Genomic DNA, 26,538 nt, shown 5'->3' on the forward strand with positions numbered 1-26,538 from the left:
GCAACACAGCTTGCCTATATTTGGCGAAATAAAAATAAAGAAATGTGAAATGCAGAACACATTATACAGTTAATAGAATGAGGAGGCAGCGAGGTATGAAATATGCAATGAGAGGGAAGGCGGATGGGATTTGGCAGGAATTCTATTTATGATCTCACCATGACAACATAGAGTGCAAGATTATATGAAACACTGATTCTAATAGCCCCGGTGTGGTTTCACGTGGGTTAACCGTCGACTTTATCCCGACTTGCAGACAAAATCCATGAATAAATGAAATTCTCGGGGCCATTGTGTATTTTTGTGCGTCTGTGCAGCAGCTTTGATAGCACTCTGGCTACTTGATAAACTGAGTGTGTGTGATGATCAATAGCTTTAAAAGAAGCAGAGGATGAAAGTGTGTTTGCAGTCATTTCACCTTCAGTAAGTAAGTCACTTGTCTAGACGGCTCAACGGCGTTTATAAGACAAAAAGAAGAAGAAGAATTTCTCAGGGATGAAAACAAAAACCCAGCAAGCAAATTCCTGAATTGCAATTTACCAGCCGGCGTCGTGCTAATCCATCTTTTCTTCCATTTGGTACCAACGACGTATAGAAACACTCAGTAAAATGTGCCAGCCGTCAGTAATTGCAGAAAACAAAGCCGTACCTTTCACCCCAGCACATACCGACAAACAAACACACACACACACACACGCACACACACAGGCACGTCCCCGGTGTGTTTCCATTGTGCGTATCTCTATGACAAATGTGTTGTTCCTGTGGTGTCTGGGTAGATTATCGTCTGCCATTTATCTGAGGGCATGAAGGTGCCATTTGTTATTTGGACAATGAATGGTGCTCTCCCGATTACACACTGTGTGGAAACAGTAATGAGACCAACAGCTCTGTTGCTATGGAGACCAGAAGCAAGATTTGTCACCTTGGACTCACACGGCTGCAATAGTTTTCTTGTTTTTCCTTTTTTTTTGGGATGAAAAATTGTGTATTTTCCACTCAGCTTTTGTGAGATGGAAAAGTGTCACGCCGACCTTAACGTACACCTGTGTGCGTCCGTACGCTCATTCATTCCATCGCCGCCTTTAAATTAGATCACTGTTTCGCTGAACAACCCTAATACCTGCTGTATTGGAATATAATTGCATCCAAACAGCGTTGGGTTTGTAATCACACTGAAACAGAGAATGAAAAGCACTAAGCTGCCGCATTCGCACGTTGTTCCACTTGTGCTCTCAAAGGCATTTAGCTGAATTAAACACGTTGTTCCAAGAGATCCATTATGCAAATTTCAACTCATCTGTTTTGTAAATGTCATATTTTTATCACACTGGAATAGATATTTCAGCTTAGTATCCACCTTTAAAATGAAGTGAAGGTCTCCTCAGCTGCTTTGTTGTTTATATGAATCATACAAGCTTACAGCAGGAACAAACAAACACCGTGTTCTCAGGAAGTAGCTCAGGCTCATTTCTCTAACTGTCATATGAGGGGGGGGGGGGTTAATTTATTTAAAGCTTGAATGAAATAAAAAATGGAAAAACCCTTTTTTTTGGTTGGACTTGGCGTCCCGGGAGGCCTGTTGGTTCGGTGCCAAACAGATTGCACAGAATTACACTAGCAGCTTCATCTCGTTTCAAAATCTCCACCTTCTCCTGTTAAGTGCCAAGATAGTTTACGTTTTATCTTGCGCTCTTGGCTGGGAATCCAAATGTAATTATAAATGATAAATGTCAAAATCCATCCCAGCCATCTCCCCGTATGAGAGGACAGGAGAGAGAGGTATCTGACAGCCAGGAGCCGCCACCTCTGTTTCATCTGGATGTTGCTCAGCTGGCATCACATCCAGGAACATGACCCCTCCCCACACACACGCACACACACTCACACACGCACACACACAACAAAATGTTGCTGTCCAGCCTTTGTGTCCCTCTGTCTGTGAACTCTGGCGTCCCTGCTGATGTCTGGCTCTGCCCCCACATGCAGAAACACACCGAACCACTTTGAGCAGCATACATTATAGAACAGATGAAAATGAGATTTTAACCCGTTTTGTTGGCGTGACTTTGTGCTTTTCCACGATATTTAATTATAGATAACATTTTACAAAACGACAAGAAGATATGAAATTGAACTTTTGACCTTTAGAGGATCTGGGGTGTGAACACAGAAACCTTTTCTAGAGAAATTGGACAAAAGGGTGTAAGGTAACGTATATTGAATCAGTTAGATATAAAGTCTAAAGCGTCTGCACTTCTTCCACGTTCAAACCTACGCACAGAAACACGTTGAAACCTTGCGTGATGGTGTAGCTCATACTGAGTGGCTCATATCTCCCTTACATACCCTGAGCTGGAGCGTCTCCACCCACTGTCCCACCGCCTTATACTCTGGGGCAGAGGAGTTGGTGATCTGGAACTGGAACAGGTCGTAGCGTCCTGGTGCATCACCGTTCTTGTTAAACACAACAGAGGTATCAGCGCTGCCTGTGCGGGGGGGGGGGGAGAGAAAATGCAGCGTGAGCACGGCAGAATACAAACCAATGACTTTGGTGGTACAGGATGCAACGTTTCTGTGGAGGAAAAACACGAACCGTTAACCTGTTGTTTTCCTACTGTGCGCATACACAGCAGGCGATTGTGTGTGTGTGCGTGTGTGTGTGTGTGTTCTTCTCTATAAAAGCCCCAAACGTCATGACCTACATCTTTTTATACCATAATGACAACTGCACGCACGCAAGCTCCTCGCTGACTAATATAGAACTACCTCACCTGCTTCCTATGTATCATCCAGGCTGCACAGGGGAAATACTGTATATGTTCACAACAAACAGCCAGCATACTGTAGAAAGGTGAACTGGGAAGTGCATGCAGCTGTGCACACTTCGATCCGGTATAACACAGGATAAATCTATTTCAATCACGCCGCAGACAAGAAAAGGAAAAGTAGCCAGGAAACGCAGGTCAGCCAAAGTATCATACAGACCCCATCTGCTCTCAGTCTGTAGCAAGCTGTCTCCAGCAGAGCCCTGAGGATTCCACTAATTCCCTTGGAGACGCCGGCGGACACCTGAAATATTTTTCATATGAGAAACTGAGATTTTGTTGTTGTTTTTGTTTTAAAGCTCATTTGTGAGTGTAACCGAGTCTGTCAGCGGTGTGAACGTGTAGGTGTGGGCAAATCGCTCAATAATATAAGTGTGATGGCTGCAGAGGTTGTGCGGGCTGGCGTGTTAATGGAGATGTCACTCAGCGTCCCACTCACCGCCGCAAATGTTGAATGGCATTAATAGGGAAAGTGCTTGTATTTTTATATTAATCTGTCTGATACAGGAGCTCTGCATTGTTGATGAGGGTCCTTCAATGCTGAGAGGAAATGAAAAGCAGATTCTTCATTCTTTTTAAGTCATTTCACCTTGGCACTGCAGACAATAGAGCATAAATGGCGATACCATTTTTGAATTGGGACGGGGGTGTGCGAGGGGGGGGGGGGGGGGGGGGGGGGGGCAGTGGGGTGACACTTGGCATGGGAATTAAGGACTTTAATAGCTCCGGCTATAAAAAAGTATGAAGAAAGGACCTGAAGCATATGTCACAAAAACACCTTTTGGGAACATGTTGTCTTTTGAATCTAGAACAGAGCTGCTGGCTTTTAGATAGACACAAAATCTTTCCCTTTGTTTTATCCCTGAAGGGAATGTTAAATCTCACTGTAGTTTTCTTTTTCCCAAGGACATTTGTCATTGAATGTATTCTAAAGGTTGCAAACCAAGCACAGAAGCACAAAGACAATGGAAAACATCTTTTTTTTTACTTTGCGACACCTTTGTGCACTACAAATGATAACTTCCACCATTTTGACCCCCAAATCTGCAACTATTTGTTGTTGTGCATATACAAACAGAGCAATCCCTGTGTCAACATTAAAGTATTCATGAAAGCCATAATGGAAGCATCCTCAATATGGATCCTAAGTCAAACTCAGCGGGGAGGAAGTAGCCATCCTGTCACTTCTGTTTCCACCAGCACTTGTCAACGAGAGTGCAGAGATGCTGACAAAGTGTTGACTCCTGTGAGCAGCAGCTATGACAGGGTTACCATTCTTCCTCGATGCACCCAGCAAAACACACACACACACACTCCCGCACTAACACGCTAAATAGTAGTGATGATCGGGTGATTGGGTGTGTGTGTGGGTTCTCGCCGCTGTTCAGCTTCAGCGCTAATAATTACGTGTGGTTTCTGTCTGTGCAGATAAAGGCATCAGCAACCCCTGCTCTTTGTTATACTGGCTGATATTTCCAAGGGAACAAAATGGTCTGTGTAGGCTCCTTAGTGCGAGCGCTGTCGAAGATGAAAGATTTATGCATTTGCATGTGGCTCAGAACTAAGACACGACAAAAGTGCACCGCTGCTATGCTATGCTGAGAAGTGTGGGTGGACTGAGGATCCACTGCTGTGTTTCTCTCGCATCATTATTTTCTCTCTTTTTTTTTCTGCCTCTCACTCTTCAGCTCTGTGACTCCGGCACAGTGGGGAGATCAACAAAGGAGGCTTACACTGCACCGGCTCTCAAAGACACATTAGCGGTGGTCCGGACGCGGGGATAATGTGGTCGTAAGCTTCCAATACGTTAAAAGAGAGCGACTTCCACCTGCCTTTGGGAAGATTTGCTAGCATGTGGAGGTGGAGGTCTCATTATGGGTAAACCACAACAATTCATCCTGCAAATACACACTTCATTAGCTAGCACCTGTATAATCTAATACAATCCAATATGATGCACTTGTTGTTTCAACTTTGTGGCCAATCTTTGTGGCTCTTAAGCGAAGACCGCTGTATCCGAAGGTGTTTGAAAATATTTTGTCCAAACCAATCACACGCACAAATACTCTATATCATCCTATATTCTACCAATTCTGCTCCAAGGAGTTAGGATTTAAAGAAAGAGTGTTATATAGGATTATAGTGGATTGTAGAGTGCATGTGACTCTAGTCTACACTCCAGCTGAGCCATAGTGCTGCAAATGTGTGGCAAACCAAAGCATGAAATGAATTCTGCCTGCTGTGAGTGATTTTGGTCGCTCCAGCCCAGATGGTGACTAAGATTGGACACGTGCATGAATCTGCACCAACACTTAGTTAAGGGTTTTTTTATGAGATGTAGTGCCCCTCTGCTCCGGTAATTGCCTGTATCATCAGTTCCTCCTTAAACTGTAAGGGCCTCGTCACAGTGTCGGCCTGCCAGAACTCTGCGCTGCTGCCATAGCGACGGCGTTCCGCGCAAGCAGCTCTTTAGCCTTTAGCTCACTGACAGAAGGATGTTTTCACGCTGATTTGCATGTATGCTATTAAAAAAATCAAACAGGTTCCTTTGAGTGATCGTTAATTAGACTGTGAAAAATACAAAAGAATGCAAACTTGTTTATGTCTGTCCATGTACAGCCTGGTGTGCTTTCATGTGCTATCTGCAAGTGATGATTACTTTTATTATCGCTTAATATTTTCATTAGGTTTGCCAGGAAATGATTAATTGTTTACCGACTGTGATAATCTAAGCATAAACACCAATTTCCCCCGAACCCAATGTGATGATTTGTCTGAGAAAAAGTTTGAAAAACCCAAACATACTCCATTTACAATGATATCACACAGAGAGAAAAAGATTGTTGGCGATAAATTGTAATAATTGACCAATAAATGACTTATTTAAGACACAATATACGACTTCAGACCTCTAATGATCCCTGTCTGCCATACACACCTGAGTGTTTAGAACTACAACGTTGTAATACTTTATTCCTTCGCTGTCGCCCATATTATCAACAGTTGTTATTAAGAGCAGTGTGTCATTAATTGTTGCGCATTTTCATTGCTGTCTGCACAGGACTGAATCATGTTGGGTTTAACTGCTGGCAATATAATATCGATAATATAGTATAAAATAATATCACACACTGCATCATCAGACTGAGGAGAATTGTGCGGCTCTACTAAATAAACTTGTTGTTAGTTATGGTACTTACTTTTAATGCTACCTATAATAAAGTTTTGCAGGTAATGTTTGACAAATATTTAGAGATTCAGACTGCATTTACGAGTTTTGATGCCCAATTAAATTGTTATTTTTGGCCATTTTGCTCATGAACAATACCTGTGTTTACCCAGCTAAGACCTGAAACACCCCACATGCACATGGGAGGTTAAAGGAGGTTAAATAGATGCAAATGAGAATGAGAAATAATTACGCAGCGTATTGCTTTATGAAGCATCCTTAAAGGTCTACAGTTACTTTATTTTTTACCATTTTCTGATGAAGGAGGAGGATTAGAGCACTTGTTATACCTCAGGGGGCCGACAGCGATGATTGCTGCCACTCCATTCATGTGTAGACAAAGTAGGAATTTCGAGATTTGGAATGGCGAGGAAAATTCCAAAATGTGTGTGTATAGATGACAGCTGCATTGGAAAAATTATGTTAAGAAGAATATTAAGAACTACCTGATGCGTGGTGGATTAATAATACACTGTTTTCCTATCCACACCTCTTGTAATCCTGATTTGATGTGAACACTTTGCGTGGTGTGGCTCACCGTTGAAGCTGGTGTTGCGTATGTACTTCAGCAGCGTCTTGCCTTCGGCGGACTCCATTTGTGGACAGACGCTGGGATGATCGGGACACAAATCCCTGTGCATGTTGTGGAGCGCGTGGGCCATGGCGTACACCGCATCAATCACAAACTGCACCTTCCCCTCCTGCTCATACTTGGAGTCGATCCCGATGCGCTCCTGGCCTGCATGGAGGAAAAAAAGAGGACCAATGCATCACGAGCTGGAGTTGATATCTCTATACCACTTCCTGCCACTCACATCCCACTGCTAGGCAATACGGCATCAAAATTAAAGGAACAGTTATCAAATTACCCAAATGCTAAATATGATCAAGCAGAGATGATGAGGAGTGTTTTTGCCAAATACAGTAGAGATGACTTCATTACTGTAGCTCATTACAAATTAGTAACACAGTCATGCTGCTATAACTGAAAATTAGAAGTAATTTGTCCCATTTGCAAGGTGTTGAAGATGACAATGAACTTTCCAAACACACTCTACTACAGCGGATTCCTGCTCTTTTATATCCTCCTCTCCGTGTACTGCCCTTTGACTATGGGCTGCCATAAAGGTTTTGCCTCATTCCGCCGATACACTGCTTGAATACATAATGTACAATATGACCTCTGCTGTTCTTCTGGGTTTCTTTCTAACACACTGTATTCAAAAGTGCTCGTTTTCTCATTTAGCTTTGCGTGTGGGGGCTGAATTTGCTCTTTTAAATAGGGACTGAAAGTTCTCACAGTCAGGCGCCACATTAACAAAAAAAAGGAATTACGAAGGAAATAACCTTACAGGAAAATGATTTCTCCGTAATGTAAGAAGCACAGTTCACAAGGCTTTTAATGGAGGAGCAGGAACAATGTGTTATTATGTAGCTCTGGTCGCAATGTTTTGTACATTTCAACCCATATTGAACCTTTTTGTCTGAGCCGTGCACAGGGAGCTCAGTGGAGAACATTTGAATGCAAAGCCTGTGGAGAAATAAGAGAGAAAACTGGAGGGAAAGAAGACGATTTACAGGATTCTCAGGGATTCTCAGTGTTCTGGGGCTTCCTTCTTCAGCATGTTTTGCCTTTGACACATGATAAAACGCGCTCAGCAGGCGATTATTAAAGAAACAAAATCCTTAGTAAACAGCAATTTGCGTCTTTGTCATCACGCATGCACACAGGATTAATACAGGATCCCACACCACCGGCATCAACCATGTAGAGATAATGAATGCGCTGCCTGTCACAACGTTGGCAGGCGGAGTATAGGGTAAGACAAGCATGCATCACCGCTAGCAACAACACTATCATTAATGCTAACACAACGACGGTAATAAATCTAAATAGGGCAGGAACAACAAAGAGGTTGGCACAAAGTGGCTTTTTAAAAATGTTTTCCTTGTCATTTTTAAACCTAAATAAGATGCACTCTTTCTCTGCTCGCCGGCGCTGTGCTCAGATTTCAAGGTGACTGGAGGAAGAGGGTGATAGAGGGAATATGGGAGTTACAGGACATTAGCCACAGGAGTGGACAGTCTGTAACCATAGTATGACTAAGACACGTGGTGCATTATTTGTCTAATAATAAACCCAGCCTGTCCTGCGCCCGCTGAGTGGAAACACCTGGTGTTAGACTTTCTGGCTGTGTTTCAGACAGGAGGGCTTGAATAAAGCTGTAACGATCCATCTACTGCTTTTAATGCAGAGGGAGAAAAAGGTCACAAGCACAACAAGCTGGGTTAGTATGAACGTAAGAACGAGCTACCCTTGTTCTTTTCGTGTCGCCTGTCGTGTACCTGTGCATTTACGGCTTGTATCCTCTCTTTTGGAGGCGCTGAGGAGCCGGCAGTCAAAGTTTTCCTCCCAGAATTCGGCAAACCACACGTTTCTGCGGTTGTTCTCCAGGGTGAGCGCAATGAAGTATTCGTCAAACCCTGGGAGCAGAGGAAAAGAAGAGGAGAAAAGCTTAGTTCCGGACCAATTATCAGGCAATCCAAACCTGGAGGAAATGAAGCGAAACACGTGCGGCGCATTGTGCTGTGTAGCTCGGCGTTGGAAGCAAAGCAGCTAGCGCCACTTCATCAAATCTTTGACCACTGTGGTTCCTCTTCCTCTCGAGCCCCATGGAGCTGTAATCGCTTCTTTCATCTAGGAAATTACATTAATTAAAAAACAGGATGCATAAATAATTCAATAACTAACAGGGGGGTTGTAAGCGCTGCCACAGCCTGTTGCCTTGGGCTGTTTGGTCCTGCATGACAGCCGTTAGAACACAAATGAAGGTATGACACATTAGCTCCACGGTTATGGTGCTGCTGTATGGGGCCATGAATCAGATAAAGAGACAAAGCTGCATGCTGGATGTTTCCCCCTATAAGCTCTGCTCGGGCACCTTTACAACCCAATGTGGGTCAGGAAGAGTGTCGCAGGTAATTCCTGACAGTGAGATTTATGGCGAGAAGAAACTTTGGAATTTGCAAATGCTATTTTCTGTCTTGAGTGATCTGTTTCCTTTTTTCTTTTATATTTTAAAGCCTTTCTCTCTGTTACCCTGAGCCCATCAGCTGAATTGTGGGTTGAGGTGATAATGGCTAATCAGAGCTGAATGACTCAGCTGATTTCCAGTTGAGAACCATCAGTGATGCATGGTGGATTAATAATATTCTTGCTGCCTTCTAGAATGTACAGTGTCCTGACTAGACCTTCTAATTAACGGAAACTCTGACTTTAAAATTTCCTCGATGTTAATGACGAGCGGTTGTTAGCATTGTGACACTTGGCAGGACTTGAAAGCAGCGGAACATGCTCAGAATGTTCTATTTGTCGGATTGTTTTGGATCCCCCGCCTCGCTCCTGTTGTCGAGCAGGACGCAGCAGTTCTCCAGCTGCAGTTAAAAGGAAAAAGCACTTACAAAAACGGATGCTGGCATAACTGGGACCATTGTGATGATTGGTGGCATGTTGTTCTTATTTCCCAGACAAAGTAGTGTCATTTTCAGTCCAACTGTGGTGTAATTTAATGGGAGGAAATGCTTAAACGACCAAAGCATCAATACTAAGCAGCAGTTTTAGTATAACTACCGCAGGACTGAAGGCCAAATGCTTTTACACTGAAGCCATAATTCTGCATCTAAATTGAAAAACAAATACAATGACAAATTCATCACTCGCGACGGGAAGATACTATTCTCTCCACACGCAGCAGCCTGGATATCCCATGATGCAGTTCACCTCCATGTTGCACGTTTAATTTTAGTCAGGTAACATTTCACTGATGGAATGAACACGTATGACAAAGAAAATCCTATCAAATATATCAGACAAAGGCAAAGTCCAATATCAACTTGAGTCTGTTAACTTTACTCCGGTCATGTTCACCCCACGGCGAAACGCAGCAAGGTCACACACATTCACAGGAGAGTAACAAAAACTATTTTGGGAAAGGTGGAAAATCTCTGAGGGGGAAAAAAGTTAAACCTAAAAGAATGATGATGCGTCTTCATCACCAAATAAGCAGTGGACAGTGCAGGTTTCCTCTGAGGCTGTGCAATGCTGGTGCAATGTGTGTGTGTGTGTGTGTGTGTGTGTGTGTGTGTGTGTGTGTGTGTGTGTGTGTGTGTGTGTGCGCGCGTGCGTGCGTGTGTGTGTGTCAAAGGCGCAGGCGTGTACTTAGGTTAAGAAGCGGCTGCATACCTTTAATAGAGGAGCGTTTGGGTAAAATGGTGATTGCTCCCACTGCCACATCCTCCAGCTGGTGGATCGGGCTGCTCTTGGCCCCCCAGCTGTCAGATCCAATCCACAGGAAACGACCCACCTGATTGGCCCTCTTGGTGGCATTGAGAACTCCCCTGCAAGGACACGAAAGCGTGAATGAGACGAGAGGGATGGACGGGCTGTGTTCAATCCAATACCTATTACAGCGAAACGGCACGCTCCGAGGATGTAAACTCGATCATGTCTCACACTAATCTTCTTTTCTTTCACATTTCACGAGTCTTTCTGCCTTTGGAGTCATCAATCTGAATTTACCAGCCATTAATGTTTGATTGTGTGTTTCTTTACAGACACATCCCACATGGCATTGGAGAATGAGACAAAAGCTCTGTTGCTTTGTTGCGATCTTTATTTCTAGTTCTGCTCTGAGGCTATGTGTGTGTGTGTGTGTGTTTTATGTAACTGACATGCTGTACGGATGGCAAATCTGCCTGTGCCTCCAGCCTGTCCTCAGGAGCTGCTCCTCTGAGATTAAAGACCCCTACACAGCAAGCAATCACCACCCCAGAATGACACGGATGAAGTCAGAATATGTCGCACTCCTCACCGTATGTCTTCCTCGCTGGCGAAGATGATGACTGCCCGGGAGAGCTGCGTTTCCAGCAGTTGTTGGATGGCTTTGTCGTAATCCTCCAGTTTGGGGTTGTGGGGAATTTTCAAAGACTGCGCGATGCAGATTCCACCTTTTAAAAGGGAAGGAAGTAAGACGTGATAAGGCCTCTGGGACAATCAGACACTCGCACACACGCTGATAAACGCGTGAAAAGCCTGAGGTCAGAATAGCCTTTTTTCTTATGGAAATGTAACCCATACGGGAATGGAAAACATTTGAACACAATGGTGAGATTTTGACGGTGCTGTCACGCTCGCTGAGTCTCGATCTTTGCCAAATAAAAGGCTGTGCATTACGTTACGTATATCCTTACATGTTAGCTCTAATCTCCAGCAGCATGCAGCACAATTCTCAGACTGTGCCTGCCAAGTGAACAACATGTTGAGTGGGAGAGTCATAAGCATCACTGCTACATACAAATCCAATAATCCGCACATAAAGGAATATTTTTCATAATATGGATCAGAGAAAACCAAACAGACTGCTATTGACTTTCATTTAAAGTCATAATCAAACATTTCTGGTTGAACTGTTATTGCCAAGCTTTGGTATCTGATTTTCTTACAAAGAGGAAATTAAAACTGACAATAAATCATTCTCAGACAGGACACTACTAATGAGTTAGTACACAATGGAGAAGACTGATTGATTATTGGTCATTACAATATATCAAATTTGATTTCAGATATAGTCGGCAGAAGCAAATATAAAAACTGATTTGCACCCATAATTCAAAAACAGCCAACAATTAGGACTCAATAGTGAAACAGCTTATTAACTACTCACAATTCAACTGCCACCATCAGGTCAATTCATGTTTCATTTTGTGTAGAGACAGTGAGTGCACTTGTACACCACTTTTGTCTGCAGTAGACTTGATTCATTCATGAGATACAGCAGAATCCTTTGTCAGGCTTGGTGCAGACAATCTACATGAAACAGTTTTCCCCAATGGATCCAACATAGTAGAAGGAGACACACACACACAAACTGCTTTGGAAAATATTGATTGATTGATTGATTGACTGATTGATTGAATTGAATTGATTCTATGACTTGCAGTTCCAAATGTTATAGGCCAACAGGAAGGAGTGGTTAGTACAGCGCCACCATCAGGCCACCTGGTACAAAAACGTTATGGGTTCTTCCAACCTGTTCACCACGTTTCATGAAATACAAAAACAAAATTCCAACTAATCCTGCTGATAAACAGACAGATGGTCCAACTGGCTTTCAGGGTGATTCTGCTTATATTCAACTGCTTAGTATCTGCAAGACGCAAAATAGGCATCGACAAATTAAACCTACTTGGTTGTGGGGTTGTAAACCCATGTACGATGCGGTGCGTTGATAAACAGCCCATCCAGGAATACTGTAGGCCTGCATAATCCAGCAGCAGCCTGTTTCCTGACTCACCATGAGCTCTCTACCCAAACCAATTAAAATTTCTCCTGCTAAAGCTTTTCAATAGCCTACCCAATAACCTTTCAGTTAGTTTCCCTGAGTAGACAGAGAAATCCGAGGAATCTCCTAATTGCCAGTCTCTTTGGGCTCATTACTTTGATCTAAACAGCTTTTAGCTGGCAGATCGCACATCTCTAGTCTTAAGTTTATTGTGTCATTTCCATATGCAGCAGCTACTAAAATGACAACTGCTGAACCTCTGATGGTTTTGAGAACCTGCGAGCAGAATTAGGTATATTCCTTGATGTTAAAAGCACAAATGCACCAAAAATATTTTAGGGGGTCCTTTGTTGTTCTCCATGAATGTACCAAACATAAAAATGGAAATCCCATCAATGATGCCGCTATGCTGTTAATGTGAAGCAGACACAGTGTCTTTTGTGCAAACCGGTGTTGTGGGTCTCCAAGGGACACTAAAGAAGCTCGGGGATTTCAGTCTCCTTATCCTTAGAGTACAGCCGTGCACATCAAAGTTTCTGTTTGAGGGAATCTGAGTGCTGTGTAAAATATGACTGTGGCAGGGTTATTATTAGTATCTTTCAGTTCTAGAGGCAATATGACTATTTGAAGGTGTCACAGATGTTAATATCAGAGAGGAAAGAAAACACCCCACAATATGCTGAGAGTTTAAGTCAAATGAACACATCTCTTCCATTATGAAACAACCCCTGTGGCTTTGTGTGAAGAGATACAATGGTATAATAGTCTTGGGTAGAGACGTACTGCAGGTCACAGCAGTCAATAATACACGCAGAAACCACAGGAGCCACTGATGAAGATGAGAAGCATTTAGAGCCGCTCTCATCTTCAGATGCCTCAGAGCAGAAAACACCGGCAGGGTAAGGCTTCCCTAAAGGCTGCAGACTGGTTGTGCAGTGGAGGCTAAATTATTGAATAACTGCAGAATGCTTAGTTGTCAGTCAGTAACTTGGTCAGTTCTTCAGTGGAGCGGTCAGTCAGGCAGACGAGCGAGTGCTGTGTGTGTGCTACGCGGTGGGTCAGAGCGCCTTCACCTTATCAGTGGAAGGTGTCTCGGTTAGAGAAACATGATGTGAGACAGATAAAAGAGAGACTCTGAGGACAAAAGGAGTATTTGACACCGAGTCGTTTTGCAATTCAAGAGAGATCATCTTATTCTCCTACATTCTTGGAGCCTCATGAAATGTTTACAAACAACACACAAATTAGATTGGATTCCTGTTTACATTATAAGTGAGGTGTGCTGTTGGTGAGGGGGATTCTAAGCCACACCTCATTAATTTCCCCATACGGCATTAACATCTACACTATAGACACTCTGACCCGCTTACCCTCTGCTCTACATTTGATTAATATATCAAAGAGAGCTTAATGATGATGATCATTAAATTCATCAGGCTCTTGGAAGTTCTCTGCTTATCAGTCTGAGTGCCATAGGTCACGCACTGTATTAACTGCTTCAATTATTCATCCGCAATGTCCTCGCTTCTCAAAAAGCACTACAGGGTGAGAGATCCAGCTTTGCCATTTTGCATGGTGAAATACGTCCTACAAATCCCTTTAAATTAGAGAGTCTTGATGGATTTGACCCTCCATCCACCTACTCAACATCCCATGCAGGCAAACCTCTAGGGGATTCATAATGCTTGAATTATATTTATCACCTTCACTGTGGAAAGGCACACCAGCTCCTTGCACTCTCCTCCTCTGTGCACGTGGGACTCACATGCACTAGCATTCATATTCTACTTCTGTACTCCACAGCCAAAAAGCCTTTCCACCGCTGGCCTGGCAATCATCAATGCAGAGGGGTCAGGCAGAAATGTTACTGGAGCATTCAGAGCATCACAATCCCCCTCCTACTGCAAACTTATGTGTTATCCTGTGTTTGGACTCTTATCCTCTCACAGCTCACTCAGACCAGATGTAAGACAACACCGTGTTGGCAGCAAGCTCAGCTCAAATCCGCAGAGATGTTTGTGGGAGGTTCTCGGGCCTTATTCTTTTTTATGAAGAAGGAAAGCTAAACTCCATCCTTGTGGCTTGAAATCAGACAAATACAAGAAAGTACAAACAAAAGATCAATCGGTGCCAACTTCACCTGGAGGCAGAATGAAGGTGCACTATGGAAGACTGCCTAAAGAACAGAGGGAGAGAGGGGGGGCGGACAAAAACAGAAGAGATCAATATGAGCTGACCATCGCTCCAGTCTCTGCTTGGGGTAATGGGAAGCCATATTGCATTAGTCTGCTCGATGGGTCTCCTTGAAGTGGTGAAGCGAGAATCCTACTAATGCCTCTGACATTTCGCTGCAACCAAACAGGGGCCGCAACGAAAACATGGCCTCCATCCTCCATATCAACTAGTAAAGGTTTGTTACAACCACATCAAACTTCTTTTGCTTTTTTTGTTACAATACTATGCGGTGCATTTACTCACACACCAGGTACTCTGCTTCTTTATCCACTGTGATGTTTGTTTGCTTCTTATTCAATTCGATCCATTCAGCGAGTTCTGCTGAAGAAGCAGAGCCTTTGATCATGAGACTTTATGTGACTGTATGCTATTGTATAATGAATGCTTTTATTAAACACAAGGCATCTAGGGTTGAACTGGAGTTTCTCTTTCGTGAAAAGAATTCTCATTTGTTTTGTGTATGAATGTAGAATAGTGTTCAGTGTCCTGCAGCGTCAGAGCAAAAGGATGAGTCAATAACAACAATGGCCTATAATTTCATACGCCGTCTGTAGCTCTTTAAGTATCACAATGATAACAGTGATGGGTTCGCTGCTCTTTGCACGGGAAAAAACAACATTAGTGGAGACGTCTCTTGAGAAAAACAAGCTGCTCATGAAACCTCCACACAGGATATATAGGAACATCAACAGAAACGCAAATCAAGACTTCTCCCTCTTCCCTTTTCTCTCATTCACACCACGCTCTCTGAGCTGCTCCATGCCGATGCAAATCATGCAGCCACAAACAGCTTCTTTAAGTTTTAATGAGTGATCACACTGGTCATAAAATGCACAGATGAAATATTCATGCCTCCTGGACTCCTGATCGGTGCCTGTGGGATATCATTAGCTATCCTCATTTGAGAGGTTTCTGAGAATTAGTCGATTGGAAGAGACAGAAATCACTCCCTGCAGATTTACAGGAAATGGATCTATAGATGGCGAGGTGAGAATCAGGAAGAACCTCTCTCCTCCCGGTGTTCCTTTATTAGCAGTGGCATGGATGTGCTGCCGTGGAGGGTAATTTTCCAGCCCAGGTGACAAGGCAATCCTCTTAAGTGAGCCTTGCATGCTGATGGAGATGGAATGTGGAGCACTGAAACCAGCGACTGCTCACATTCCAAGACTAAAATCTCTTCGCCACTTTCCAGCATAGTGGTCCAAAGATACACGTTTGTGTGCTCTTATACTGAAATGATCTTACTGAGAGTGTCTGCATACGTTTACTATGAAAGCACATGAGCAGGTGAAGAGTATTGGTGGATAAATTACTACAAATAATCTTTATATCTGAAATATCACTACATTAACTCAAGTAAGGATACTCAAATTAACAAAATATTTTTAATTTGTTACTTTACCTTGCTGGTGAAGACAGATGAATGGGGAGAAGAAAACTAAATGATCTGCTTAGTCACAAGCAAAACCGTGCTGCCATTCTGTAACTTCACCAGACTTACTTATAAACTGAACCATCTGTAACCTGACATTTCATTTGCCTGCTTAGAATCAAACCGAGGATGACAACAACTAAATATTCCTGAGCTACAGGATGGAAATCATCTTGAATAGTTAACTCGACGGCTCGGCTCCCCCGCTACTCACAGGCTCTCTGAGAGAATCTCTGAAGACAGGCTTCGCTTTCTTGGGGAACAAAAAAAACAACAAAAAGCTAGGAATCGACGGTCCCGATTGTATTTTACACCCAACTGGACCAAAATGGTTTGAAATGACAGTCCAAGCATCTGACAGACCATTATTATCATTCTCTAAGCGATTTACTCTCACTATTGGGGATGAAAAATGAGTTTGAGTCAAACTGAGAACACAGACAGTGAACTTGGATCTGCCAAAGGACCAGCTGGTAGATGGCTCTCTGCTCTCTGCTCTCTGCTGGCCAAAGGGAACACAATTTGGATATTTACAAGGATGCCTCAGTTGAGTGAGCACACAGCAAACTCCAGACTTGTACAGAACAAGTCGTGCACTAAAAGAAACATGGCATCTTCTGGCAAATGTTGTCCCTTCTTTGACAGTAACTGTCTGCTACTTGCCAGGCTACTAAAGCTGCCAAACGGATCAATAATTCATCTGCCCTGGACAATAAAGCAGAACTCTAGGCTGTAAAACGGATCTTTATGTGCGTAACCTCACCATGAATAAGAGCATGTTAATATCAAATAAAGAAATAAAAAAAACACACACACACACACCTGCTTCTTTGGAGAGCTGCGTGAAGGCCTCGACGCCCTTCTCCCCGTAGCTTCCCTCTGAGGCGATGGTGGAGACGTATGTCCAACCCAGGGAGCTGATGATGTCCACCATGGCCTGGGCCTGGAATGAGTCTGGAGGAACCACGCGCGAGAAGAAGTCATAGCGCCTGTCGTCACTCAGCTCCGGGGCCGTGGACGCGTAGCTGATCTGTGGGATCTTAGAGAGAGAGAGAGAGAGAGAGAGAACGTGAAGATGAAGAGGATGAACTCACATGTCGCGACTATTCTGGTGCAGCATTACAGGTGGTTCCTATGGTGACTAAAGTCAACCTTCATCCTCCTTATTATGAGCACATACCTCAGTACACGTGCACCTTTTCAGACTCGTGACGCATTAATCACTCTTTGAATCTAACACATTTCAGTATAATACACTTTGAAGACTTCACAAACAACATGTGCCACGCTGTCAAAGACACATAGCCTTCAGAACACTTTGTATTCCGTTCCACAAAATGGCTGTCAGATGCTGATAAGTGAAAACACTCCAGCGGAAAAAACTCCCTCTCGCTCTGACAGGCTGTTGTGTAATCATTATTTAATCATCACTTTACAATTATTGGACAGTGGAGTGCAAGTACCAAACAGGAATATACAATACTGCAATTATGCCTTTCAGAAAGCTGCAAGTTAATCAATTTGCTTAATGGTCAGGAAAGCTCTTAATAGCCTCTGGGTATTCTTGGTCTCACGTTCTTTATATTGTGCACATTTTTCCATACGGGCACATTTCCAATCTGATTAAATTAGTGAAAATCTGATACAGGCTCTATATCGACGGAGGGATGTGGCATCGGTATTTATCCTGAGTCGTTCAGGGCAACTGGATCTGCTGTTGAGTCTTTTTGCCACTCGACCAAACACGTTCTATGAGTCGATGTTGTGCAGTCACCTAGGCCAAGGTGTGACCCACTCAGTGTGCTGGCAACTTGATCAGGGGTAAAATTGCATTGCTGTAAGAGATTTGTGGGCCGCTCGCCTCACTGCTTACAGACCCGGCGCTCTGGGCTTCGCTTGGTGCTCGGAGGGAAAGAACTGAGGCCAAACTAACAAGCACCAGCAGGAGTTGATGTTAGCGTTTCAATTATGAGCTTAGAGTACATGAGAGACATTTCACCACAGAAATCACCTTCTGGATCGGATCGTGGTGTGATTTTATATCTGTGTGACTGAGCTATACTGGCTTAAGCTTAGGCGTTGTAGGCGTTTTTCACTTCTAATTGAATACAGCGTATATATATATATATACTGTAACACATACAGCACATCGCATACAGATCTGTTCTCATTGGTTGCAGTTTCTTGAGATTTCAACGAGCAAATGGGCAGATGGTTGAAGTTTGAGCACAGCAGAAAAGTGTAGAATTTGGAAGGCGCTCAAGATAGAACACAGAATAGTTCTGCCAGCACTGTGGAGATTTTGTGTTTACAAGCGCAGAGGATAAATGCCAGGTTACTACCAAGACCAAAGAGCAACATCGCTGGTTTGACTGCTGATATCCAACGACCTGGATGACTGAGAAGCTCCATACATGTCTGTGTTGTTCACCAGGTGGCTCTGTCCACAATGAAAACAGGGACCTACCATCAAATCCAGCAGACACACACACATCAGTTTGCTTTGAACTCGGCGCCATTATCCCATCACAATGTCTGATCTAAGCACTGTATGAATGCCATCCATTTCTATTTGAGTGATCAAAAGCAGACGGACACAGTGGAAACACAGGAATGAGGACAGGACAGCTCACTGATGGGATTGTTTGAACTCACAGAGTGTGAGTTATAGCTTTGACCCGCAACTGAAAGAGGGTCAACTGCATAACACTGACAAATGGAGGAGCAGAGGAAGAGGTCAAGCTCAAGATGACTCGATATGTTTTGGATAACCAAAATAAAAAACACCACAACACAAAGTCTGCCAGCACTAAATCTGTAACGCAATTAAACAAAATCACACGTTGGAGTACCGCCGAGTGTCAAGTCGAGCTTCTGCATTACCTGGATTGAGTGCAGTGCGACCAAGTGGGAGTAGAAGAAAGTAATGGAAAAGTGACTGCGACACGCATTTAAAAAAGGCTCCCTTCCAAAACTGCCGGGCAGTCAGCTACAAAGATCGATTTGGAGCATTTGTCTGGGATCTATCTCAGCTCGTGTTGAAATGCGATGTAGTCAGAAGATGTTGTGCGTACCTTGAATCACATCTTATCTTTGCCTGGATGGGAAACTGCTTGAACGTTTGTCTCTCTGGAGCTTCTTTGCTGCGGGGAGCCATTTAAGATGGCAATGTCTTTTTACTTTGTCCCAGACGCATAACTTGCTTGACATAAGTCTTCCTCGCAAAGTTATTCTCCGGGAATCCTGCTCCTCCTTGCAGCACAAACACTCACTATTTCAGCCGCTGCTTCTTGAATTACTACTGTGGCCTGCAGGTAACAAACAGAGCCCAAACTTGAAATTACTATACATGGAGGTGCTGACTATATAAACAGAAAACGATTAGAATCTAACACTGTGGCAGCAAATCGTCTACAAACTAAGTGAAATGTCAATTAGTAAATTAAAGCTTCTGCTGAACATGAATGAATTACATCCGACTGCTTGATTGATCCTCAGAGACGTATTAGCTGTAAAGAAGTTGATTTGAGGCAGGAAAATAGATTAGAATCTTATCAACTGACTAATTTCAATCGAAGGTAAATCTCCTTGAATTAATTAATATTAATGAATCAATAGGGGTATAACTATATTTTCGATTATGTTTTAAACACTTTAATAGAATGCCTGTAATGTGAAATGTGTCATTATATGTGTGTGAAGGCTCTCCAGTGCTGAGATTCAGTATCAGCAGCAGCAGCAGCAATCACACTGAACCGAACATAAGAATTTGAATGCCGGCCAATTAAGTATGATTAATACTTGCCCCCCCCCCCTTTCCAGTAGAACAATTACCCTGAGCCGATGTCTGGCACCTGTCATGTGCAGTGTAGATCAAAGTTAGCATTGCTGAGGGTAATCGCCCAGCTTGCTGTTGAATGTATCTGTGCTGACAGGATCGATGGAAGGAAAACACAGAGGTCTGTTATAGGGGACACTCTTCTATTGATTTACCACCACAAAGTGCTGTGCCATCCCTGAATAAGAATCTGTTTCCGAGGCCTAAAGAGAGAAAAAAAGAAGACGGAGAGGTTGGACGTAATCTGCTTAGTGACATTAAATGTGAATTTCAACCTGGGTGACTAAGCGAGGTTGTGTAAAGGTTAGACACATTCACAGTAAGTGGGAATGCTGAGTGAAGTTAATTAGAGTGCCGTGGCCTTTCCGTCGCAATTTCACTTACAACAGCCCACAAGCTACACGGGCAGCTCTAAAGAAAGGTGAGATCCTGTTATGTTTGTGATTTAACAATTTTGTGCCGCTAATGTAAAGGTGAGGATTCCTGAGAGTTGAGAGCAACTGCAGAGCGCGCACACACACACACACACACACACACACACACACACACACACACACACACACACAGATGTAAAGCTAGACAGGGCTTGCTTCTTGTTTGTGATTCTTCCATTTGATTGCAGCAAAAATGTTATTCACTGCAAAGCACAGGCAGCATATGGCACAACATGACTCTCAGTCGGGGTAATAGCGACCATCTATCCCTGCCATCTGAGAAGGGGACCAAATCTGCAGATATGAAGAGAGAGAGAGAAGCTGTCTTTCCCGAAAAACAGAGGAATGCCACAGGCAGCAGTCGGAGCTCTTGAATAATATAAGAAATACAAAATAAAATCTGTCTTTCAAGCAAATGAAGAGCCAACACTGACTCCTAATCCTGGGCTCCCCCTGACGGAAAACAAAATAGTTGCAGAAAGGTGAAGCGGAAATAATTGACATTTTCACTCCAGTACTAATGGTGCGTTTGAGCGGTGTTGGGAATAGCGAAACATCAATTTTCAAGATAAAATGTTTATAATATAATATGTTCCTATTTTGGGCTACTTTCTACTTTCGACTACATATTGTATGTTGATGACTGTAGTTACTTCGCAGAGTATGACATTTTTAGTATCAATGCACTGACACATATCGCATTCTTTAACCTGGATTTGCTCCATGGCAGGTTCACTGAGCACCAGCACTGATTCTACAAGTGCATTATGTTCTACTCACATTCACAACTGGAAGCTGCAAAGTACAACCACAGGCAATCAGCTGGTAATCACTGAGTAGCTCCACTGGAACAGTTGGGGGATTATGCTCTATGCTCAAGGGCATTTTAACGGTCGCCATGAGAGAAGGGCAGGTGCTGTCAGTCACTTTTCCACAGATTTCTCCTGCTAATATGAGGATCTAAACACCGACCTTTTGGTCACAAGCTCACGCAGGGATGTTCTTCACACTGAGTAGTTTTACTTTACACCCAACAGCACATATTACTGCAAGTAACTATTGGAGGAAGTAAAAGATATGAAAACATGTTTGGATCACTGGGGTGTTGGTCAGCCTGGGGTCCTTCCATCAATCCTACAGTGCTGTGAACAAGCGGTGAGTGTCAGAGCTGAAAGGTCCGCCATGGCTGATTGTAACAGCAATGGAAGGAGACAGGCCCGTCCTCTAGCAGTGATTCCTGTGCCTCTATTTGCTGCATGATTAGCTTCTAAGTATATCTTGACATCAGTCCGCTCTCTAAGGCTGTTTATGGCCATCACCACGGACACCGAGGAAATGACAGCAGGTTCCAACAAACCCAAATTCAACCCTGTGCAGCCTGTGGCCGGATGCCAAAGCAGAAATAGTCCTTGTGACACGAGTACAATAAAGCCACACACACACACACACACACACACACACACACACACAGACACAGACACAGACACAGACACACAGACACACAGACACACACACACACATACACACACACACACACACACACACACACAGTATCGTGACCCGCAGATCCGGCCAAGGTGCCATTTTGATAGCGATTCATAATCCGCACCCCCCACTCGTAATGGAGTAAATATTTGCCCACAAAAAAGCATCCCTGGACAGAAGATTTATCTGTAGCTCTTCTGCTCAGTGTTGTAGAACAGCACTGGTCGATATCCTATAAACAAAATAATACAGTGCAATAAACAGGCCTATAAAGATATTGAGCAGTTATTAAATTTTACATCTTTCCTCCTAAATCCTGGCTCTAAAACTCTGCAACCTGGCGGGATAAGGGAGACATCGTTGTGTGTTCCTATAGGCCGATGTAATGACCATGTATCCATACATGCGACCCCAGGCGGAGCTTTGGTAATCTCCTCTCACCAGAGAAGGCCACTGCTGGCACAGCCAACAAGGCAGGGGAGGTGGGAGGTGGGAGTGGAGATGTGGGAGGGGGGGATAACCGACAGCTTTCCCTCCCTCTGTGTGTCACCCTCTCCTCCTCTCTTCCTGCCCATCTGTGTCTCTCACTCCGACTCGCCTTTTGTGAAGGCGGCGTTTCATCATCCTGCCCTCACACAACCTGCGACTCCTCAGCCTCTCCCCCTTGTTCCCTGCCCCTCCGTGTGTTTGGGCCCCTCCGGAGTGAGGCAGACAGGCAGGGCTCCGTCCCTCCTGCATGTCTCGCCCGCCCTCCCTGTCATCAGCCTGCGTGCAGACACTCCCACACAGATGATCAGCAGACCCTTGCTGCCCACAGAAATCCTCAGGCTGCCAGTTTCCCCCAGCCGAGACAATCTGCCCTCAGTCGTTCACGTCTATGTCAGCCAACTTCCCTCCCCTCACTGTCTTTAAGTCTCTTTCCTTCCAAATTTTGTCCCTCTTTTTCCATCTCCTCTCACTCAGTCTCCTCATACAGTTTCTCTGATGTCTTTCCCGTCTGATGTGGCTTTCCTCCTCCATCTTTCTGTGTAGTGTGATGTCATGGTTTCTGCTTCACAAACCTTGGTATTGCACGACAGAAAGTTGGGCACCGCACCGCATCGTCACTTTCTATCCTCGCACTCCCCTCTTTCGCTGTTGATTCCCTCGCCCTCCGTCTCTCCCCAGCGCTCCTTCGCCAGTCCCCCGGGTGGCTCCCTGCTCTGTGCCTGCCCCCTTTGCATTTCTGTCTGCCAGAGTGTATTTAAAGACAACCCGCATGTTTCTCCATGGATATAGAGGCAGGGTATGAGTCACGAATCAGATATCTGACCAGGAGAGCCACACGGTAGAGTAGAGCCGAAACGTGGGAGGAAAGTGTGGATCGCTCACAAAGGGAACCTGACCGACCTCCATCTTTCCATCTGGTAAACAGGCTGCTATTCCAACTCTACTGGTGTTTTAAAGAAATCATTTCTCGACATAGACTCTCACTGCTGTCAATGCCACAGTCTATTGAGGCAGGACAGCGGAGTACAGCTCAACATCTATAGCAGACACACAGTGTTACCGGCACAAACGCGTGCCACAAACACACGCTGACTTATAGATCTTTCAAACCCTCGTAAACATTCATGGTTCGCACCAATCGTGCCGTCACGCCAAACAGTTTTCTTCCTCCGTGTCACTCCTCGCGTTATGTGACTGAGCCTCTTCTCATTTGGGCTTCACACTAAAGCACAGCCCTGCAGAGAACAATGCAGTTCAGCAGAACAGTGTTGATGCTTGGTGGCTCTGCTGCGTTCTCTTACCAGGTGTGACGGAAACTCCACTCACAGCAAGAATAAAACATAGCCTGCAGCTTCATGACTTATAAAATGTATTCCATTCTCATCCACTAGCTCTCACATTACAGACGACTGGATTGATTTTTCCTGACTGCACACTGGACTGGACACACTTTTCCTCTAAGGACAGATTTTTTTCATAAAAGCCTGCATGATCATTTCAGTTTTTCCTCAGAGAAACGCTATCAATATCTTCACACGCCAGGGGAGAGAAAAACAGGAGAAGTCAACATGAGCCAAAGAATAAAGATATTTCTGCTCGTGCGTTGATGGAATTGTACACATATTTGTGTGTGTGTGTGTGTGTGTGTGTGTGTGTGTGTGTGTTTGTGAGAAAAAACATCCAGCGTCTCTCTCCGCCTCATTTCACTGTCCGGTGTTTATGTGGCACTGACATATTATTCGACAAAGCGCAGGCATAGACGTGTGTTTTTCACACACACTCTCGAGTCGGACCAGTGAGGGTTTGACACATGATTCGTTGTCAGCTCTGCACCTGCAACACTCTGACCTGCATCCCAATGAATCTCTCTGTACTATCCCCCATCTCTCTCTCCCTTTCTCCTCCATCTCCCTCTCCCCCTCTCCCTCTCCCCCTCTCCCCCTCTCTCTCTCTCTCTCTCTCTCTATCTCCATCTCTCTCCAGCTGAAATCCCTTCGCTCTCTCTCGCCGACTCAACAGAGCATCATCACCGGGCCCATTTCTCGCCTAATAGCGCAGACACGCCAACTTCCCTCCCCTCACTGTCTTTAAGTCTCTTTCCTTCCAAATTTTGTCCCTCTTTTTCCATCTCCTCTCACTCAGTCTCCTCATACAGTTTCTCTGATGTCTTTCCCGTCTGATGTGGCTTTCCTCCTCCATCTTTCTGTGTAGTGTGATGTCATGGTTTCTGCTTCACAAACCTTGGTATTGCACGACAGAAAGTTGGGCACCGCACCGCATCGTCACTTTCTATCCTCGCACTCCCCTCTTTCGCTGTTGATTCCCTCGCCCTCCGTCTCTCCCCAGCGCTCCTTCGCCAGTCCCCCGGGTGGCTCCCTGCTCTGTGCCTGCCCCCTTTGCATTTCTGTCTGCCAGAGTGTATTTAAAGACAACCCGCATGTTTCTCCATGGATATAGAGGCAGGGTATGAGTCACGAATCAGATATCTGACCAGGAGAGCCACACGGTAGAGTAGAGCCGAAACGTGGGAGGAAAGTGTGGATCGCTCACAAAGGGAACCTGACCGACCTCCATCTTTCCATCTGGTAAACAGGCTGCTATTCCAACTCTACTGGTGTTTTAAAGAAATCATTTCTCGACATAGACTCTCACTGCTGTCAATGCCACAGTCTATTGAGGCAGGACAGCGGAGTACAGCTCAACATCTATAGCAGACACACAGTGTTACCGGCACAAACGCGTGCCACAAACACACGCTGACTTATAGATCTTTCAAACCCTCGTAAACATTCATGGTTCGCACCAATCGTGCCGTCACGCCAAACAGTTTTCTTCCTCCGTGTCACTCCTCGCGTTATGTGACTGAGCCTCTTCTCATTTGGGCTTCACACTAAAGCACAGCCCTGCAGAGAACAATGCAGTTCAGCAGAACAGTGTTGATGCTTGGTGGCTCTGCTGCGTTCTCTTACCAGGTGTGACGGAAACTCCACTCACAGCAAGAATAAAACATAGCCTGCAGCTTCATGACTTATAAAATGTATTCCATTCTCATCCACTAGCTCTCACATTACAGACGACTGGATTGATTTTTCCTGACTGCACACTGGACTGGACACACTTTTCCTCTAAGGACAGATTTTTTTCATAAAAGCCTGCATGATCATTTCAGTTTTTCCTCAGAGAAACGCTATCAATATCTTCACACGCCAGGGGAGAGAAAAACAGGAGAAGTCAACATGAGCCAAAGAATAAAGATATTTCTGCTCGTGCGTTGATGGAATTGTACACATATTTGTGTGTGTGTGTGTGTGTGTGTGTGTGTGTGTGTGTTTGTGAGAAAAAACATCCAGCGTCTCTCTCCGCCTCATTTCACTGTCCGGTGTTTATGTGGCACTGACATATTATTCGACAAAGCGCAGGCATAGACGTGTGTTTTTCACACACACTCTCGAGTCGGACCAGTGAGGGTTTGACACATGATTCGTTGTCAGCTCTGCACCTGCAACACTCTGACCTGCATCCCAATGAATCTCTCTGTACTATCCCCCATCTCTCTCTCCCTTTCTCCTCCATCTCCCTCTCCCCCTCTCCCTCTCCCCCTCTCCCCCTCTCTCTCTCTCTCTCTCTCTCTATCTCCATCTCTCTCCAGCTGAAATCCCTTCGCTCTCTCTCGCCGACTCAACAGAGCATCATCACCGGGCCCATTTCTCGCCTAATAGCGCAGACAAAGCGGATGAGCCTCCTCGATCTTATCTTTCCTCCCCGTCTGCTCCTCACAAAGAAATTCTCTAAGTCTTCAGGTCGGTATAATTACAACCCCCATTGCAAAGACGGGAAATATAACAGATAGTCTGTTCCTTCCATGTGCAGCAGAGATAGAAGAGAACACACCATAGCAATACGCATACGCGCGCACGCACACACACACACACACACACACACACACACACACACACACACACACACACACACACACACACACACACACACACACACACACACACACACACACACACACACACACACACACACACACACACACACACACACACACCCTCCAGCTCTCTCGGCACCGACTACAGTGCTGCCTTGAACCTCACCTAGTGTTGGGGAGATTACACTGTCTGATCAGCAACACCTGCAAATTCACAACACACTCTCCTCCTTCAGCCTCTGTGGATCGGCCAGTGGAACAACACGTACATGAGTGTGCTTTGGAGTGAACCT

At 44.5% G+C, this 26,538-nt stretch overlaps 1 protein-coding gene across 1 annotated transcript in view; it reads right to left on the minus strand.

Moving 5' to 3' along the window:
* Positions 1 to 16,999, minus strand: part of LOC143013204 (metabotropic glutamate receptor 7-like) — a 28,046-nt gene extending 11,047 nt beyond the window's left edge. Inside the window, exons 1-6 of the mRNA XM_076166750.1 lie at positions 16,888 to 16,999; positions 10,929 to 11,064; positions 10,301 to 10,455; positions 8,404 to 8,541; positions 6,596 to 6,796; positions 2,350 to 2,489 (exon numbers count right to left, since the gene is read on the minus strand). Coding sequence (XP_076022865.1) covers positions 2,350 to 2,489; positions 6,596 to 6,796; positions 8,404 to 8,541; positions 10,301 to 10,455; positions 10,929 to 11,064; positions 16,888 to 16,999 — 882 coding nt within the window. The remainder of the gene's footprint in view (positions 1 to 2,349; positions 2,490 to 6,595; positions 6,797 to 8,403; positions 8,542 to 10,300; positions 10,456 to 10,928; positions 11,065 to 16,887) is intronic.
* Positions 17,000 to 26,538: the final 9,539 nt, after the last annotated feature.

This window comes from Genypterus blacodes, unplaced genomic scaffold, assembly GCF_046128005.1.
Source record: "Genypterus blacodes isolate CSIRO-AG114 ecotype Tasmania unplaced genomic scaffold, CSIRO-AGI_Gbla_v1 ptg000156l_1, whole genome shotgun sequence".
Taxonomy (NCBI): Eukaryota; Metazoa; Chordata; class Actinopteri; order Ophidiiformes; family Ophidiidae; genus Genypterus; species Genypterus blacodes.